Source organism: Euprymna scolopes, chromosome 21 (genome assembly GCF_053919585.1).
Source record: "Euprymna scolopes isolate OS-2025 chromosome 21, ASM5391958v1, whole genome shotgun sequence".
NCBI lineage: Eukaryota > Metazoa > Mollusca > Cephalopoda > Sepiida > Sepiolidae > Euprymna > Euprymna scolopes.
This window is the reverse complement of record NC_136502.1, coordinates 106,501,638-106,519,450: the sequence shown is the minus strand read 5'-3', so window position 1 is coordinate 106,519,450 and position 17,813 is coordinate 106,501,638. Positions and strand designations below refer to the sequence as shown.

General features: G+C 35.0%; 1 protein-coding gene across 1 annotated transcript in view; it reads left to right on the top strand.

Annotated features, from left to right (window-relative positions):
- The window catches only part of LOC145242657 (protocadherin beta-15-like), a 288,612-nt gene extending 271,029 nt beyond the window's left edge, over positions 1-17,583 (top strand). The window contains exon 3 of the mRNA XM_080105787.1: positions 17,051-17,583. Coding sequence (XP_079961913.1) covers positions 17,051-17,092 — 42 coding nt within the window. The 3' untranslated portion in view covers positions 17,093-17,583. The remainder of the gene's footprint in view (positions 1-17,050) is intronic.
- The last annotated feature ends 230 nt before the right edge of the window (positions 17,584-17,813 follow it).

Here is a 17,813-nt window from a genome sequence, read left to right as displayed (position 1 = left end):
GTCCACCGTTACCGATCATCATGTTGTTGCCTCACTTGAAACTTATCCTCGAGTGATCTCCAGGCCTTGATAACCGGTGACTCTATAGTATAATAAAAAAAAAAAACCCTTTGTGAAAATTCAGATATCTCTGATTTTTATAAAATATTCAAGAGATAATAGACACCAAGTATCTTTTTTTTTTCTTTTTTTTTTTACAAGGTAGTCACCACGTATCAATGCCCGGAAGCCACTCAGGGATAAGGGTTATTGCGTGTACAGTAATCAATGGGATAGTATCGTAGTAATCTTTAAGTATAGGAGATTTTGATAAAGTGTCTTTTTTACCTTATTCATTTTATTTTAATGAAACAAAATGCCAGCTTTCTTCTGGTTTAACTATTGAAACTAAAAATTTTAGTTAAAGTCAGATAACGTACCTCCTAACTTCTGGCGTGGCTGCTACCGGAAACGGTTACAAGAGAAATCAGTTCCTTCGCTTTTTTTCCCCCTCACGCCTATATTTTCCCTGTGCATGCACTCCTTTTTTATTACGGTTTTCTAATCGTTCTTCTTCTTCTTCTTCTTCTTCTTCTTCTTCTTCTTCTTATCATCATTATTATTATTATTATTATTATTATTATTATTATTTAATAATCATTGAAAAGTTTTTTCAGTCTTATTTTAAGTACGAATTATTGAAATTATTCTTTTTTGAAAGAATTATTAAAAACACCTTTTAAAATCTTAAATTTTAGGAATATTATGCATTGGATACGTTTGTTTTATGATGTTTGAAATTTTGTTATTTTAATTTCAATAATTTCATTTGTTCAACCTCATGTTAAGAACGGCTTTCGGAATAGAGACCCCCAACCTCCTCATGTTAAGAACGGCTTTCGGAATAGACACTCCCAACCTCATCATGTTAAGAACAGCCTTCAGAATGGACACCCCCGTTTGTGAGTGGGGGTGGGGCTGTCACAAAATTTGCCCGAAATGTAACTTTGATAATCGCTGTCAAGATTTGGCGTTTGGCATTCGAGCCAGGATCAAAGTGTAGTATCTGCTCTAATGCTGCACTTCACTTTTTTTCAATTCATTTTGTTGGTCTTGATTTTTGTTATTAACCAGAGTGCCCCTTTTTGGGAAGCTGTCCCCCCCCCCATACACACATTATAAACCGACCTTGTGTCTAGCTCTACTCTCGTGGGTAGGCAAGTAAACACATACACACAAAAAAAAAATACTATGTACGAACAACAAAATTTGGTGGTTGTAGTGTCGGTCGGCCCGTACATAATAAGTTGATGGGCAGTGTATGGGTCAGGGTATGGTATTTTTGTTGGCAAGACTAGAGTTTAGGTGGCAAAAAACTCTCGAACCCCCAATCACTTAAAAGGAACAAAATTCCTGTAGTCACCTGTACGTTACAATGTAAACATGTAATAATTTGAATATAATTTGAAACAAAGTAAACCTTTTTTAAATTTTAATTTCAGACAACAAAAACAGAAGCAGAAATTTTTTTTATTATTTTGAAAAAAATAATATTCACAGTTTTCAATCTATATGCCTACAAGAAAATAAAATTGGTGCAAATCAGGCAAAAACAATTTATTTTGCTTTGTAACCTATTTGCGATTAAAACTAAAAACGAAGCATTTAATATTAGTTATTACTCGTACGAGCCCCCCCTCCCCTTCCACAAAAAGAAAAAAATTAAGCAACCCCCTACAAAAATGAAAATAGTAACGAGTACCCGTGCGAGTACAAAAACAAAAATTTAGCCGCAGTAGTCAGGTTCAAACATCTAATGCTAAGAGGGAAAGGGGTGAAAAAGAGGAAACGCTTTAGTTGACTGGGCTACAACGAAATTACGACGTTACAGGCCTTCAAAGTAACACCTTTTAAAATGTACGTATGAATGACTTTGCCTTTAAAACGTACGTATTGTGAGGTGCGTATGACTTTGCAAAAATGTTAACGCAAAAAGTGACCCCTCCTGGCAAAGAACAGCCCAGTTGACGGTGAAAGAAAACGATACCGATTTTGTTATTAGTTGTTGCGTGCGTCGAAAGTTGGTTAAAGTATATAAGGAAAAAGCTTTGAATATCCAGACTTTGAAAGTCACATTTGTACAACATTAAAGTGTATAATGGAACAAGCTTTATAGAAACAAACATTGACTAGTAATTGTCTGTCTTTTTGAGATGAGGTGTTTTCATTTATTCAGATTGTCGGACTGCCTTCCTCATCTTGGTTGTTATAGTCACAACGTTTCGGCCGTTTTGCCCTCCGGCAAGTGTCTTGTATCCGTCAGGTGTCTTGTATCTAACTGGGGAACCGTTTGTTAGGAGTCTCGAACCCAACCCTTTATTATTATTATGGGATCCTAGTGTCATATGGCCGAGTGGTTCTAGACGTTGTATCAAAGTTTACAGTTACCCAAAGCTGCTGAGTTCAATCCTGAACGAAGGCAGTGAAAAGTAACATTCAAAACAGAGAATCAGCAACTATGTCCCAGAGCCTAGCTGGAGTCCGAGTACGGTACCCCCGTAATAATAATAAAGGGTTGGGTTCGAGACTCCTAACAAACGGTTCCCCAGTTAGATACAAGACACCTGATGAAGGCCGGAAGGAAAAACGGCCGAAACGTTGTGACTATAACAACCAAGATGAGGAAGTCAGTCCGACAATCTCAATAAATTAAACATTGACTAATTCACATATATAATATTACGTCAGGGAAAAGGCAGTATAAAAAACAACATGCACATATATACACACACGCGCACATGCGCACCCCCCCATGCACATGCACACACAAACTTTGCAACTATTCAGGAATAGACAGTTTAAAGGCTTCTAAATCACGCAAATTCTGGGTATTGACTGTATTATTCGCATAATCGTTTTTTTAATTTTTTTATTTAGTGTATACATAAAGAATTTTAGTCAATCATACTTAAAAAAGAAAGGTTTATCTAGCTTTTAGAAAAGGAAGAAGAAATAATGGCTATCAGCATGTGACGATGTGTCGGAAAACAGAATGTATGATGTATGTAAATAAACGGTAGAGTAACTGTATAAGAAAAGTTAACATGAACGTTATGCATAATGGAAAAATAAAAGCAGCGTTGGCATATAAACATGTCTCGATGTGTTAATATGTTTGTATTTGGGATATTGTATTTAAAACGATTATCACTTGTATAGAGTGAAGCCATGTTTGTAAATATCTGGAGAGTTCGTTCTTGTAGGAAGATTTACATTCTGGAATTAAGGAATAGTCTGTTCTCAGCCAATGAGATCTAGAGAAATATGAGAAGGGAGAAATCATTATTTTTGGAATCGAGAAATGGAAAGATTATGATACATCTATAAGTATAGGATTTAGATAGTAGGGATGTAACCCCCTATCTGTCCCAAATGCAGAATAACTCTCGGTGCTGACTGGGAGAGGTAGGAGTAGTTTTTATTTAGAGGGAAAAATAGCAACTCCTTCCACTATAGATGGTTGCAGCTCTTATGATGTTGCTCTTAGGATGTAATGTAGGATTTTACTATAATGAATAAATGGCATTCAAAAATTACATAATATAGTGGCTAATAGCGTACACATAATAAATTTGTATGTGGCATCTGTTGGTGCAAACCTGGTGTAGTTTGGTTCAGAGGGGAATTTCTGCAATCATTTTATTATATAGATAGATAGATAGATAGAAGATAAATTCAAATAAAAAAAACAACTTTTATTTCTAAAATAAAAATCTCGGTAGTGAGCATGAGTTGTACAGCAGTGCATCTCGAATCTCACTCATTGAACATTGTGCAACTTTCAGACCTGAATGCCCGAGTGTTTGGAGGTGTGTGTTGAACAACAACAAAAAAAGGTCATCATCATCATCATCATCATCATCATCATCATCATCATCAACAACAACAACAACAACAACAACAACAACAACAACAACAACAACAACAACAACAAGGATTGCTCCTGATGATCACCGGATGCACCGATAGAAAGCGCTTGAGAAGAATATAGCTGAAAAACAATTTTTGGGTGCCATTTTATACAACATACCAGCTGATATAAAAAAGATCGTTCGGCGAATGGAAAAGGTATCCATAAAAATCAGAAAAAAAGAATAAATGTCGTGTTCAGTCAGACGTGCTTGCATAATGACTTGCTCCCAAAATATACAACTATGTGCATGTGTGTGTGCGTGTGTGTGCATGTACGTGTGTGTGTGATTATCGAATAAAGACAAATAAAACTAAATAAAAAAAAAATAATTGTAATCACAATTCTAAATTATTTTCATTTAATCTATATATGTCTACCCAGGCAACACCAGTTAATATAGCTAGTTTAGAATAGAAATATATTTCATTGTTATTGCCGGATTTGGTATTCTTAGATTAGGCTAGTCTTCAGGAGAGATGGAGAAACATAATTTATGGATTATTACAGTCTTTCATAACAAATATATATATATATATATATATATATATATATATATATATATATATATATATATATATATATATAAAAATTTGATCTTTATGAATAAATGGTGGAAAGGATAGATATCGGTGTGTATTTTTGTAAAAGTTTAGATATACGAGGATGTCTACCAGACTATTTTCGAGTTGGTCTGCTTCAATCCAAAATAAGCACGCAGACAGCTCTTGGGGAAACCTCAGGACATAGAGGCAATTCTTGCACCATTGTCTTCGCAGACTTTTCGGATATTTTCAACGTGAGTTGTGTACGGATATAAATAGTTGTTTCTTTTTTACGACTCGTTCATTTTTTTTTTCGGTTCATGCAATTTTTGTTTTTAACAATACGATCTGTTCATAAGTTTAAAAAAGATAGCATGCTCTCTCTCTCTCTCTCTCTCTCTCTCTCTCTCTCTCTCTCTCTTTGAAAGGCTTCGCTACATGATTGAGAACCGAACTTCAGTTGTTTTTGTGCATGGGTAAACCGATTATATAGATGTTAAATAATATGTCTAATCTTTATATTAAAACTTTTATCATCCCCACTCTCTCTCACCAACAGTCTCCTTTTCTTCCTCCCTTTCCTTCTTATCTTTCCCTTTCTTTTCTTCCTTTCTTTTCCTCACTTTTCTTCTTCTCTTTCCCTCTCTTTTTTCTCTTTTTCCCTCTCTTTTCTTCTTCTCTTTCTCTCTCTTTTCTTTCTCTATTTCCTTCTTCTCTTTCCCTTTCTTTTCTTCCTCTCTTTTCCTCTCTTTTCTTCTTCTTTCCATCTCTTTTCTTCCTCTCTTTCCCTCTCTTTTCTTCTTCTCTTTCCCTCTATTTTCTTCCTCTCTTTCCCGCTCTTTTCTTCCCCTCTTTTCTTCTCTTTTCTTCCTCTCTTTCCCTCTCTCCCATTTTTCCATCCTACTCTATAGCCTTTCTTTATCATCTGCCCAATACATTCCTATCTCTAGTTTTAATACGCTGAAAAAACCCCCTAATATCCATATACTGGAAATACCCCTTCTAAATATAATACCATACTGTAATAAGAACAAGTCGCCTGTTCTTGTAAGTGAGTAAATATGAGATGGGATAGCCGAGGATTCGAACCTGCGAAGCTAGATTTGGAATTGAGAATTCCGATCATAAGTTAAAATAAATACAGAATGTTATTGAAAATGGAATGTAGAATTACGATTGTTTAGTTCACATAAAATAGTTAGATATCTGTTTATTGAAAAATGGAATATAATGATGAATTTTGTTTCTGTTAAAGAAATTAAATTAAAATAAGGAATTTAAAAACGGACAATGGAAAATGTTTGTAAAATGGGTTAATCAAAAATTACGTTAGAGAGTCGGCTTTGTCAAAACGTGAGGCGTGTAAGGCCGCGTGTCTGATATGCACGTGCTGGTCATGCAATGACGTCATGAGTTTTCAATATAGTTGGAGCTTGGAAAAGAGTAAGAGTCAGTCAGTCAGGGGAGAAGAGAGGAGTCAGAGACAGAGCTGACATGGAACCTTGGAAGCGAAGGGGAGAAGAAAAAATCATGTGAAGACTTGAATTCCTTGATGCAAAGCCATTGACCGGTCGAAATGGAATAAACGAACAACTTCATCTTTTTGCATCTGCGTCTTCGTGTTATGTTATTCAACAACAGAAAGGTATCATGGATTTATATTATAAGAACTTTGTAAAAATCATCATCTCAAAAATAGGTAAAGAAATATATGTGTCAATGTTATAGAAACACTTCCATTCCAAGAACTGTATAAATGTCAAACACACTATCTCTCGGTCTATCTGTATATATATATATATATATATATATATATATATATATATATATATATATATATATATATATATATCCCCTTATACAAAGTGCAACACATGTCAGTATTAAAATGTCCCTGTCTCTCTTTATATATACCCAGTCTCTCTCACACACAATATGATCTCTCACAATATGAACACTCACTCATATGAACATACAACAAATATATAGCATCAGTCCCCTTCTAATAATAACTATGCAACAATACAATGCCAAGTAGAAGAAAATGCAATGACATTCTTGGTTCCGGATAATTCCGTTTCTCAATAATATGAAGAGAAATTATGTTGAGATATACGTATATACAAGGTGCCTTCAATAAGTTTCCAGACTTTTTTTGTATACACATTTAAAATTGTCATAGACTCTTGAAAACTCAGTATATTATTGCTATACATCTTATGAGATGACTGACCAATTTTTATGATTTCAGGTTCAAATGAACAGCTACAGTATAATTGGAATACATCCTACTAAAGCCTGATAAAGCTGGTGAATTTCAAAAATGCAATCTAGACGTGAGGAAACTTTAGAAGAATGATATGCAATAAAATTCTGTTTTAAACTTGGGAAAAATGACACAGAAACCTATGGAATGCTTCATACTGATTTTGGATCATCTTGTATGAATCGAGCATCAGTTTTTGAGTGGTATAAGAGATTCCAGGAAGGCAGGGAGTCTGTGAGGGATGATGAGAAGTGTGGGAGGAGTAAGGAAGTCAGAACACCCAACTTGATTCGCCAAATAAAGAATATAAGGACCGTCGTGTGTCTATAGAGACAATAAGTTTGATGTCAGTGTGGGAACTGTACACAACAATTATTCATGAGGAACTGAAGATACAAAAGATCCAGTGCATCAACCCACAACTCCATCCTTGTTACAGACTATTTGACCAAAATGGGCATCAAGACTGTTCCTCACCCTCCCTACTGTCCAGACCTTGCTCCGTGTGACTTTTGATTTTTCACTAAGCTCAAGAAAAACCTTAGAGGCTGTTTTTATGAGACTGTTGAGGAGACGAAAAAAAGCTATGATGAGGGTCATTGACATAAGAGAAGTTTCATGAGCCCTTCCAGAAGTTGTTGGAATGGCACAACAAGTGCATTGCAGCCAGAGGAGATTACTTCAAAGAGGACTATAGTTTCATGTGTGTACTATCAATAAAAGTGTCCATCCAAAAAAGTCTGAAAATTTATTGAAGGCACCTCATGTATATATATATATATATATATATATATATATATATATATATATATATATATATATATATAAAGCTGAATGTGTGTGTGTGTGTGTGTGTGTGTGTGTGTGGTCACGAATAGGTTCCTATATGGTTGACAATTTTTAAAAACTGATTACATATAATGATAGAATATGTATCGAGACACGGGAATGGATATGTTTGATCTGGCAGAACGGTGGTCCATTAAAATTGTGGGGTCTGCGTTTGCGCCTGGTCCACAAAGTATGGAAATAAAAAATTTAAAAATTTAAAGAAATAAAAATTTAAAAATTAAATAAACCGTTTACAAGTGTTTTTGATATAGATGAACATAATAATACTTTGATAAGTATGTTTTAACTTAAATAGGGATGGTATAATAAAATTGTGGGTCTGCATTCGCGCCTGGCCTCCATAGAATGGAAATAGGCACAAAATTTAATAAAGGCTTTTCATATCTATTTGCGTAAGTATACTTTGATAATTATGTTTCAGTTTGAAGAAATACGGTATAATAAAATGATGGGGTGTTCGTTCGCGCCTGACCTCCATAGAATGGAAATATGTCACAAAGTTTAACAAGGTTTTTTAATATAGATCCACAGAATATTGTGGTAAGCGTTTCAGTGTGAACAGGTATGGTATAATAAATTATGGGGTTTATCTATTTTATTTTTACTTTCATCATATTTTGCTTTGATTTTGATACCCCCAAATTTGAAGCTATCTCTATACAACCCTTGGTTCTCATAACCTATCATATTTTCATAAATGAGAGTCCATTTTCTGTAGGCTGTTTTTGAACCCAGTCAACGACGGGTACTTTTGCTAGTATATATATATATAAATATATATATATATATATATATATATATATATATATATATACGTTTTATTTTTTATTACTGTATCTTTCTGTTAAGTTACATTATTGTTTCAGCTACCCGGCCGTTTTTTTTTTGGCCGTCTGTAGCTTCCTCAGACTTTTACAGAACAACACAGGTTTCTGTAAAAGTCTGAGGAAGCTACAGACGGCCAAAAAAACGGCCGGGTAGCTGAAACAATTGTGTAACTTAACAGAGAAAAATGGCCGTGTAGCTGAAACAATAATGTAACTTAACAGAGGGATACGGTAATAAAAAATAAAACGCATATTGCTCTACAACAGTATTGAGCACTTTCTTCAGTTTTTATTAATTAACATTTCCACTATATATATATATATATATATATATATATATATATATATATATATATATAAAATGAACTCATTTTTCCCCTCTGATTTTGACCTTAATAGAATTAAAAATCAGGGCATTTCATGCAAATGTAATATGCACAAACTGCAGCACAACATCTGAGGTGTGTTTTAGGCCTATTACCTATCCACTTCCTCGATAATCGTAGAATCCTATATTCTATCTGCTGAGAGTTTACTACCAAAATCGGTTAAGATCAATGGAAGTGGTAAAATCTTTTCTCTCTAATAAATTCCTCCTTCCCCCGCCACCACTTAACACCATTGCGGGATCGTCCACAAGAGACAGTTATGAAGGAACACTGGCTTGGGTTTCTTTACTTCGTAGTTGCTTAAAAAACTGGAATGGAATTTGAATTCTACTGGGTGAAACGCACCATGGAGTTAACCGAAACAAAGGGTTATTTATGCCATTTTTTTTCACTTTATTTCGTTTTGTAGTTTATTAAAAAAAACTGGAATGGACTGGGTGAAACGCACCATGGAGTTAACCGAATTTTTTTTTCGCTTTTCGCAGTTTATTTTGTTTTTGTTTTTCCAAACACGTCTATTATATTTTTCCCCTGATTTTTACTTTTTGTTCTTTCGATTTCTTTTTTAAAGAAGTTTTATGTTTGTTTGCTGTTTTATTTTTGTTTGTTTTTTTTGCCGATTTTTTAAAGAAGTTTAACATCGTTTTTATTTTTATATTTAATTTATTTAATTTAAGTTATTACTTCGCTTAATCGTTACTTTACCCCCCACCCCTCCCCCTTACACACCACACCTCCAAAAAAACGGGCAACGCCGGGTACCCCTGCTAGTATATATATATATATATATATATATATATATATATATATATATATATATATATATATATATATCCTATACGTGATAGGTTAGTAAATAAAGATAATCACTTACTCTACAAGCATTTATTTAGTTTAGTCATAGAAAGTTATCCTTATGTATAATCTTATATGTTCTTCACCTCTCCTGAACACGGATTATTTGGATTATTCTAATCTTGATTGTTATTCACGCAATGTTTCAGTTGATGTAACCCCCGACCTTCTTCAGGTATATCTGTCGAACTCTGAAATCTACACAGAATTTTGAATGGAACCCTTTATTTAATCCACAGGGGTAGCGTGCTCACGTTCCATCAAAAAGTCTTAAATAATTCATGATTGTATTTTAGTGTCGGCCACACTGAAGATTGAATCTTCAACCTTAAAACGGAATTCTTACCAAATATTTATCAACTATGCCACAGGTCCTTGCACAAGAATTCCGTTCAAAATTCTGTGCAATTTTTTTGTTTTGTTTCATGAGTCCAGTTGCTTCTATAGTTAATGGAATGATTGAGATCTTCCTAAGATTCCAGTTTCTCTTCATGTCGTATATAAGACTTTGGTATTTCGTTATCTTTTCCCCTCTCAGCTCTATTTAGGTCAGCATATAAGTAGTGTGTATATGATTTGATTAATTAAGGTCTTTATTTGTCTCTTAAATTCTTAAGTGTAAACAATACTATGTCAACCAAACCACTCACACACACACACACACTCATGCATTTGTGTAATTGCTTTAAACATTTTATGCACTTATTTTCATTATTTTTTTTGTTCAGATTTCATATTTAAACTTTCTTTCGTTGAAGAGATGACAAAACCCGTGTCTATGGATGTATTTTTCCTCCGCAAACACGTGTCTGTAAATCTCTGTAAATCTTCAACGTGGCTATAACTAGAATGATTCCAAATTGAGACCTCATTAGCCAACATCCGGTACTTCTTTTGTTTAAGTGAAGTGGTGTTTGATCAATACTGCTGAAGAGCCATGATTTTATATGCCGTTTTGTTTTTATATCCCTTAGCTTAGGACTACTGTGAGTTTGATAAAACAAGTTGATTAAGCGATTGCAGGAGATTAAATGACTTGCTGACAAAATAATTTTCCAACTTAGGATAAAAAAAAAAAATTATATATATATATATATATATATATATATATATATATATATATATATATATATATATATATATATATCTTGGAAGTTTTTTAATATAGAATACTATATAGGAAATAATCAAATTTTTTTTTCTTTGTATTGAACCTTCAACCTTAAAATGGAGTTTTTACCAAATATTTATCTGCTATGCCAGGTTTTACCAAATATTTATCTGCTATGCCAGGTTGTATATTTATATATATAAAAAAAAAGAAAGGAAAACGTGTGCCTTAAACCACTACCCTAGTTCTAAAACAGATCCTTTGTTCGATAAAATGCATGCCCATTGACTGATAGGAAGGGGCGCGGTGGATACTAGAAAGCTAATTGGCTAACTAAAATCCTTAACAGAAGAGGACCATATAAAAAAGAGAAACAACCAGAGAATTCGCGCATAAGTCTGACGAGTCCTAGAGTGAAGGAAATGCCGAATATTCAGTGTAGCTTAATCGCCATATATATTTTATAAATTACTAACTAGCTCTACCTACGTATTGAGCACTTTTGAAGTAAATACTTAAAGTTTACACATAAATCTATACTTTCGTATATTAAATTAATGTGAGTAAATGAAGTAGTTATATATATATATATATATATATATATATATATATATATATATATATATATATATATATTATGGCAGTAGAGTTTAGTTTCCTAGAAGTACATCCAATGAAACAACCTGTGTCTACCAAAAAGTGCTCAATGAGTAAACAGAGCAGGTATATTCAATTTATTTATACCAACATTGATAGCTACATATGTGCATACATGTTTCTTTAATCATCTGTTATTGGGGGAGATTACGTCTTCAGGCCAAGAATTACCCTTGAAAACTCAACCATCAATGTTTGTATAAATAAATTTAATATATATATATATATATATATATATATATATATATATATAGAGAGAGAGAGAGAGAGAGAGAGAGAGAGAGAGAGAGATAGCAGGCTCCTTCAGTCTTGGACAGATTATGAATACCCACGAAGGGTTGCTTGTGCATGAAATTTCTGTGGCAGGAGGTGCGCAATCTCCAACCACACCTCTCCTGAGACGACATTGTTAAATACCAGCGGCAAGTGAAGTACAGGACGACTGGAAACAAATGCCGAGATAAGCGGAGAGCACATACAGCATCTAGAATTCCCAAATGGTCACCCATCTAGTACTAACCAGGCTCAACATTGCTTGTCTTCAGTGGTCTGATGAGAACCGGTGTAACAACGTGATTATGCCGTGTATATATATATATATATATATATATATATATATATATTCCAAACTGGAGTCTTACAAACAATCAATCTGTTATTAAGACTATCTTCTAAACATCATAGCTTCACAAGATTAATACTTATGAAGTAACAATTATATATACGTGTTTGTGTGTGTATGTCTATAAACGCATCTATTTTCATTTTATTTACGTGAAATTTTTCGGAAATCAACTATTATCTTTCATCAGTGTTGCTATAACTAAACTGATTCCAAACTGAGACCCCAATGGCCAGTACATGGTACTCGTCATACTGACTTAAACAAACCTGCTATAGACAATAGAAGAATGTATATCATATATAAATGAAACCTTATTTTTTACTTGGGGTCACTGGTTATCAAGTCCCAGAAGCAACTCTAGGATAAGGGTAAATGAGTATTAGGTGGATGTTTTTTGTTTGTTTGTTTGTTTGTTTGTTTTTTAATGGGCGTTACCACTTATCAAGGCCGATAAGGGTTAAAGAGTGTACAGTAGTCAAAAGGACAATATAGTAATTGTTAGAAATGGAAATTCGGTAAATTTGTTAACTTAAGTGTAATGGCTCATCAGAAACTTGTTCACATTTGACTTGAAGACAATCATATTATAGACAGCTGGGAAGCAGGAAAACGGAAGACAATTCCATAGGCGTGCAGTTCTAAGAAAAAAGCTTTAATCATGGAATCTACGTTTAGGTTTAGGTACAGATAAAGAGTGTGGGGAATTATTGATAGTGTTTTCAGCTAGATGAGTGTTTCTTGTGAAAGTTTGGCAAGGGGGGACCATAGATTGAAGCTCAGTTGAACACTTTCCATGAAAATAAAGATAAAGCAGAGACAAACTCACAACATCTCTTCTGTGAAAAAGAGGTTGCAGCGAAGAGAAAAGGACATCTCCCACGCGGCCACAATGTCTATTTTGAACCCTATCAAGGCAGGACAAGTCCTTTCTAGCAGCTCCTGCCCAGATGTGGCAACAGTATTCCATCCTTGGACGTACCTGGCTCTTATATAGATAGACAACACTGCGATGATCAGTAATGGAGAAACTTTGGTAAGGTTTAATTATATAAGAGGATGACTCCAAACGATGATGCTATAGTCAGATGGAAAGCAGCTCTAGGGTATTTTGTTTTACCGACGGACAGTTCTAGGAAAGAAACTTTGTTCATCGAATTTTCGTTTAGTTTTAGACAAAGATAGAGAGTGAGGAAAATATTTTGCATTAACCATTTAATTTTTTCTGTCTCTTGTTCCATCAAAGTAAGAATTGCTTTAAGAGTAAATGAAAGAAAGGATTTCCTCTGACTGGAATTGAACTCAGAATTGCAGCTTATCAGGCTGCCATTTTATCAGTTTGTCCATTCCACCAGTGTTATTATGACACAGATGATAAAACATGTTATGGAAATATTATTGCATAAGTAAAATAGCGTTTAATTGAAGGAAATTGTTTATCAGAAAGGGAGAAGGGGGAAGTCATGAATGGAGAGCCATTCTTGTAATAGAAAAATGTAGTTGTCCAAAGAAAAAAATGGCAGCATAAACGCAGTCAGAGAAGCAGAACATGATGGTCTCCTCGCGTCAGGACAAACAAGTATTTTTTTTTTTTTACATCGAGTTCACCACTTATCAAGGTCCAATGGCCACTCGGGATAAGGGTTATTGTGTGTACAGTAATCAATGGGATAGTGTAGTAATAGTATTGGAGAATTGATAAGGTGTCATTACTTAGGGGGGAGCGGTTCATCAGGAATTTGTTTGTGTTGAATTTGAAGACATCCAGGTTGAAGTCGGGAGGGAAACAGGCAAGCGAAACAGAGTTCCACAGGCGCACAGTTCTAAGAAAGAAGCTTTGTTCATGGAATCTACGTTTTGATTTAGGCACAGATAGGGAGTGGGGAAAATTATTGATGGTGGTTTCAGCTAGTCGGGTATTTTTTGAAAAAGATTGGTGAGGGGGGACCAGAGAATGGAGCTCAGACGAGCACTTGCCATGGAAATAACGATAGAACAACAGGCTCGCTACGTCTCTTCCGTGGGAGAGAGGTTGCAGGGTAGAGAAAAGGGCATCCCCCACCAAGCCACGAAGTCTATTTTGTACTCTGTCAAGGCAGGATAGGCTGTTTTTAGCAGCTCCCACCCAGATGTGGCAGCAGTACTCCATCTTTGGACGTACTTGGCTCATATAGATAGAGAATTGCATCATTAGTGAGATATCTCCTGGAACGGTAGAAGGATCCCACCATTTTCCCAGCGACCTTGGCCACAGACTTGATCTATGTGTTCCATTTAAGATCAGGAGTAAAGGTCACTCAGAAGCTTATTAAAACATGGGGCCTCCCCTAGACGAGAGCCATCCATTTCAATTGATGCCAGATGGGGATCAGAGCATTTATGATGTAGAGATAGATGCATTAAAAGTAACCAGCCACCTCTTTCCCCACTGTACCATGCGCTCAAGATCAGAGGAGAGAGAATCAGAGAGAACATCATCATTTACGGCCTTTGATGTGTTGCCATAGATGGTCGTGTCATCAGCATAGATGTCAACGAAAGATTTTAGTATGTGTTTTGGGAGATCATTGATGTAGATCAGGAAGAGAGTTGGGCCCAGTATGGACCCCTGAGGGACTCCAGCATTAATACTGTGGGCCTCTGATTTCTGCCCATCAACCATTACTCTTATGAGCCTATCTGAGAGAAATGATTTAATGATCGAGAAAACATTTCCAGTTATACCGTAGCTGGAAATCTTGTGTAGTAGGCCTTTATGCCAAACCTATCACTAAAGAATTCAAAATGGTTCAGTATATTTTATAAATTCTTATCACCCCTGATATAAGTAGATTCACCCAAATCATTGTGGTCATACCCTGTCATTATTTACAATGTCGCAGGGTTGGTCACATTGCTGCTTCAGTTGCTTGGAGACCTGGATAGAAAGTACCAGCCAAGAATCTGTTCTTGACAATCAGTCCAACAGGTGAGGGGGCAGAAACTGGCCCACTACCTGTCGGACTTAGGCACGTCATCAGGGTATTACCTAGGAGGTCTGCCCTCCCAAGCCTTGCCACTCGGCTTTCAAGTGGGGCAAGGTTATTGCGTTTACTGAGGCGCCCTTCCCAGTGAGTGCCGACGGGGTGCCCAGACAATTTTTGCTAGGCCAGAGTGCCACTTTTTTATGGACACTGGTTTGACATCCCCACTTTCTGACCTTGTGTCCTATTTTACTGAGATGGCTAGCAAGTTAATATCGGTTTTTGGGGGAAGTAAGTTTATTACTTGAGATGTCCTGACCAAGGAATATCACCAGAACTGTCGAGGTGATTTTTGTTCGACCAGAGTGCGACTTCTTAAGTGACATTGTTTTGACACATCCCACCTTCTGGCCTTGTGTCACATCTTCCTGTAGTGAAAAAGAAGCAAATACATACCTCTTCATTATATGAAAAATATTGCAAAAGCATTAACAGTGAAATTTTGAAAATTGTCTTCCAAATTTTTTCATGATGTCATGACTGACATGAAGAGGATTTGTGGCTCTGAAAAGTTGTTTCCTCTCACACTCCGCTATGATATTAGTAAACAAAACGAAAACTGCTGATCGGATTAAATATGAAATTTGATGTAATTGGTTGGAATTGGAATTTTTATTTTTAAGAACACGGACCAATGTTTGCTAAAACTAACTAAACAGTTTTAAGTATGTCCATTTTGTTTAAAAAGTTATTAACTTCAAAGAAATCGTGGAAACATATATATATATATATATATATATATATATATATATATATATATATATATATATATATATATGCTAGCAGATGCACCCAGCATTGCCCGGTATTAAATGTAACATTAAATTCCTTTAAAAAAATATGAAGTAAAAAAAAAAAAACAGAAAGAAACTGAATGCGCATGGGAGTATTATGTTTTTTTCTAAATAGTTCAATTCTTGTAAGTAAAAAAAATTAAAAAATACTCAAGCCTAGATCGAAACCAAAACCTAAAGACAGTGAGTCAAGTATGATAACCATTAGGCCAGCTTGCTGCGATCTTTAAAAAGTGTATTCAAACCAACTTATTCTTAACATAAGGAAGCTGTCATGTGAATGATTTGCGCATGAGCAATCGTGAAACAATTGACAAGCAAGTAAAAATTCGATGACGCCTCCCCACATACCAATTTTTCAATTTTGACCCCTTACCAGCCTTTTTTTTTTTTTCTGAATGAAAATGGATGAAAAAATTTTGTACATGTCTGAGTACCTTATATACTAAATTCCAAGTCTGTAGATCAAAAGTTCTTTGAGTATATAGGTTGAGAGTTGTCCTCTCTCACACACACACACACACACACACACACACACACACACACACACACACACACACACACACACACATATATTCTCATTTTTATAGATATACTAGCAGACTGTTCGGTCTTCCTGGTCGAAAAATATGTATACATATTATATTTTAATTAATTCAGAAACTAAGACATGTGCATGCGAGTATTATGTTCTTTCTAAACAGTTCACTCCTTGTAAGTAAAAAAAAAAAAAATACTCAAGCTGAGGTCGAAACCAAAACCTAAAGACAATGAGTCAAATACGATAACCATTACACTAGCTTGATACGATCTTTTCAAAGTGTTTTCCAACCTGATTATTCTTAACATAAGTGATCTGCCAGGTTTCACGACTGTGCATGTGCATTCGTGAAACTGTTAACAAACAGAGAAAATCTGACCCCCACCACCACCATCTCACATACCAATTGTTCAATTTTGACCCCTTAGCTTTTTTCCGAATGAAAACAGATTAAAAAGTTTCCCATATACCTGAATGCCCTATATACAAAGTTTCAATTCTGTAAATCTAAAACTTGTTGAGTATATAGGTTGAGAAGTGTCCTCACACACACACACATACACATTTTTCCTTTTACATATATGTATTTATAAAATCTCTTGCTTTTTGTCTCTTTCAGATCCATTCTTTACCCAGCAGTTTGAACCATCCTCATCATTGAATGAAGAGAAAAACAAAGAGAAAATATCCACGCAGCAAACAAGCGTCCATTCGAAGGGCGCAAACACTTGTCATTCCACAGCTCTACACAAATCCAACATTGGCCACATTCCCGACTGCAGCCAATGGGTCAATCTCAAGCCCTCATCTTGGAACCATGCCTTCTCAGGTCCATACTCCCTTTCTCGCAATCCATTGGACAGCAAGAATTCCAGTTCAGGGTCGCCACGGCTACCTGCTAAGCCTCAGGTACAGCACTTCGATTATTTTGGATAAAATGTCCTAACAGGACTAACATCCAAGCAAACTAACCAAACGAAAAGGAGTTCATTTAAAAATAAATAAAGTTTTATAAAAGACAATTGTAAATTAAAATTAATGAGAACAAAAAAAAAAATAATTGTGGATTGGAAAAATGTCAAAATGGATAATTTTTAAAAAATGGGGAAAAAATAATCTTTTTTTTTTTTTAATAAAAAAATATTGTATCGTTGGACTGGCTACTCTCATCTTGTTTTCAGAACGTTTCAGCCGATATAACCTCCGACCTTTCTCACTTGCATCTTTTATAACTGGAGAATCTTATTTGTATCATTTGGACTACTATTCTCATCTTTAGTGTTATTCTCACAATTTGTCCGATTCTGCAATCTGCATCGACTTTTTTTATTTCTTTTATTTCATCCGTGAGAGTAGCATTCATTCGTTCCATCAGCCATGAC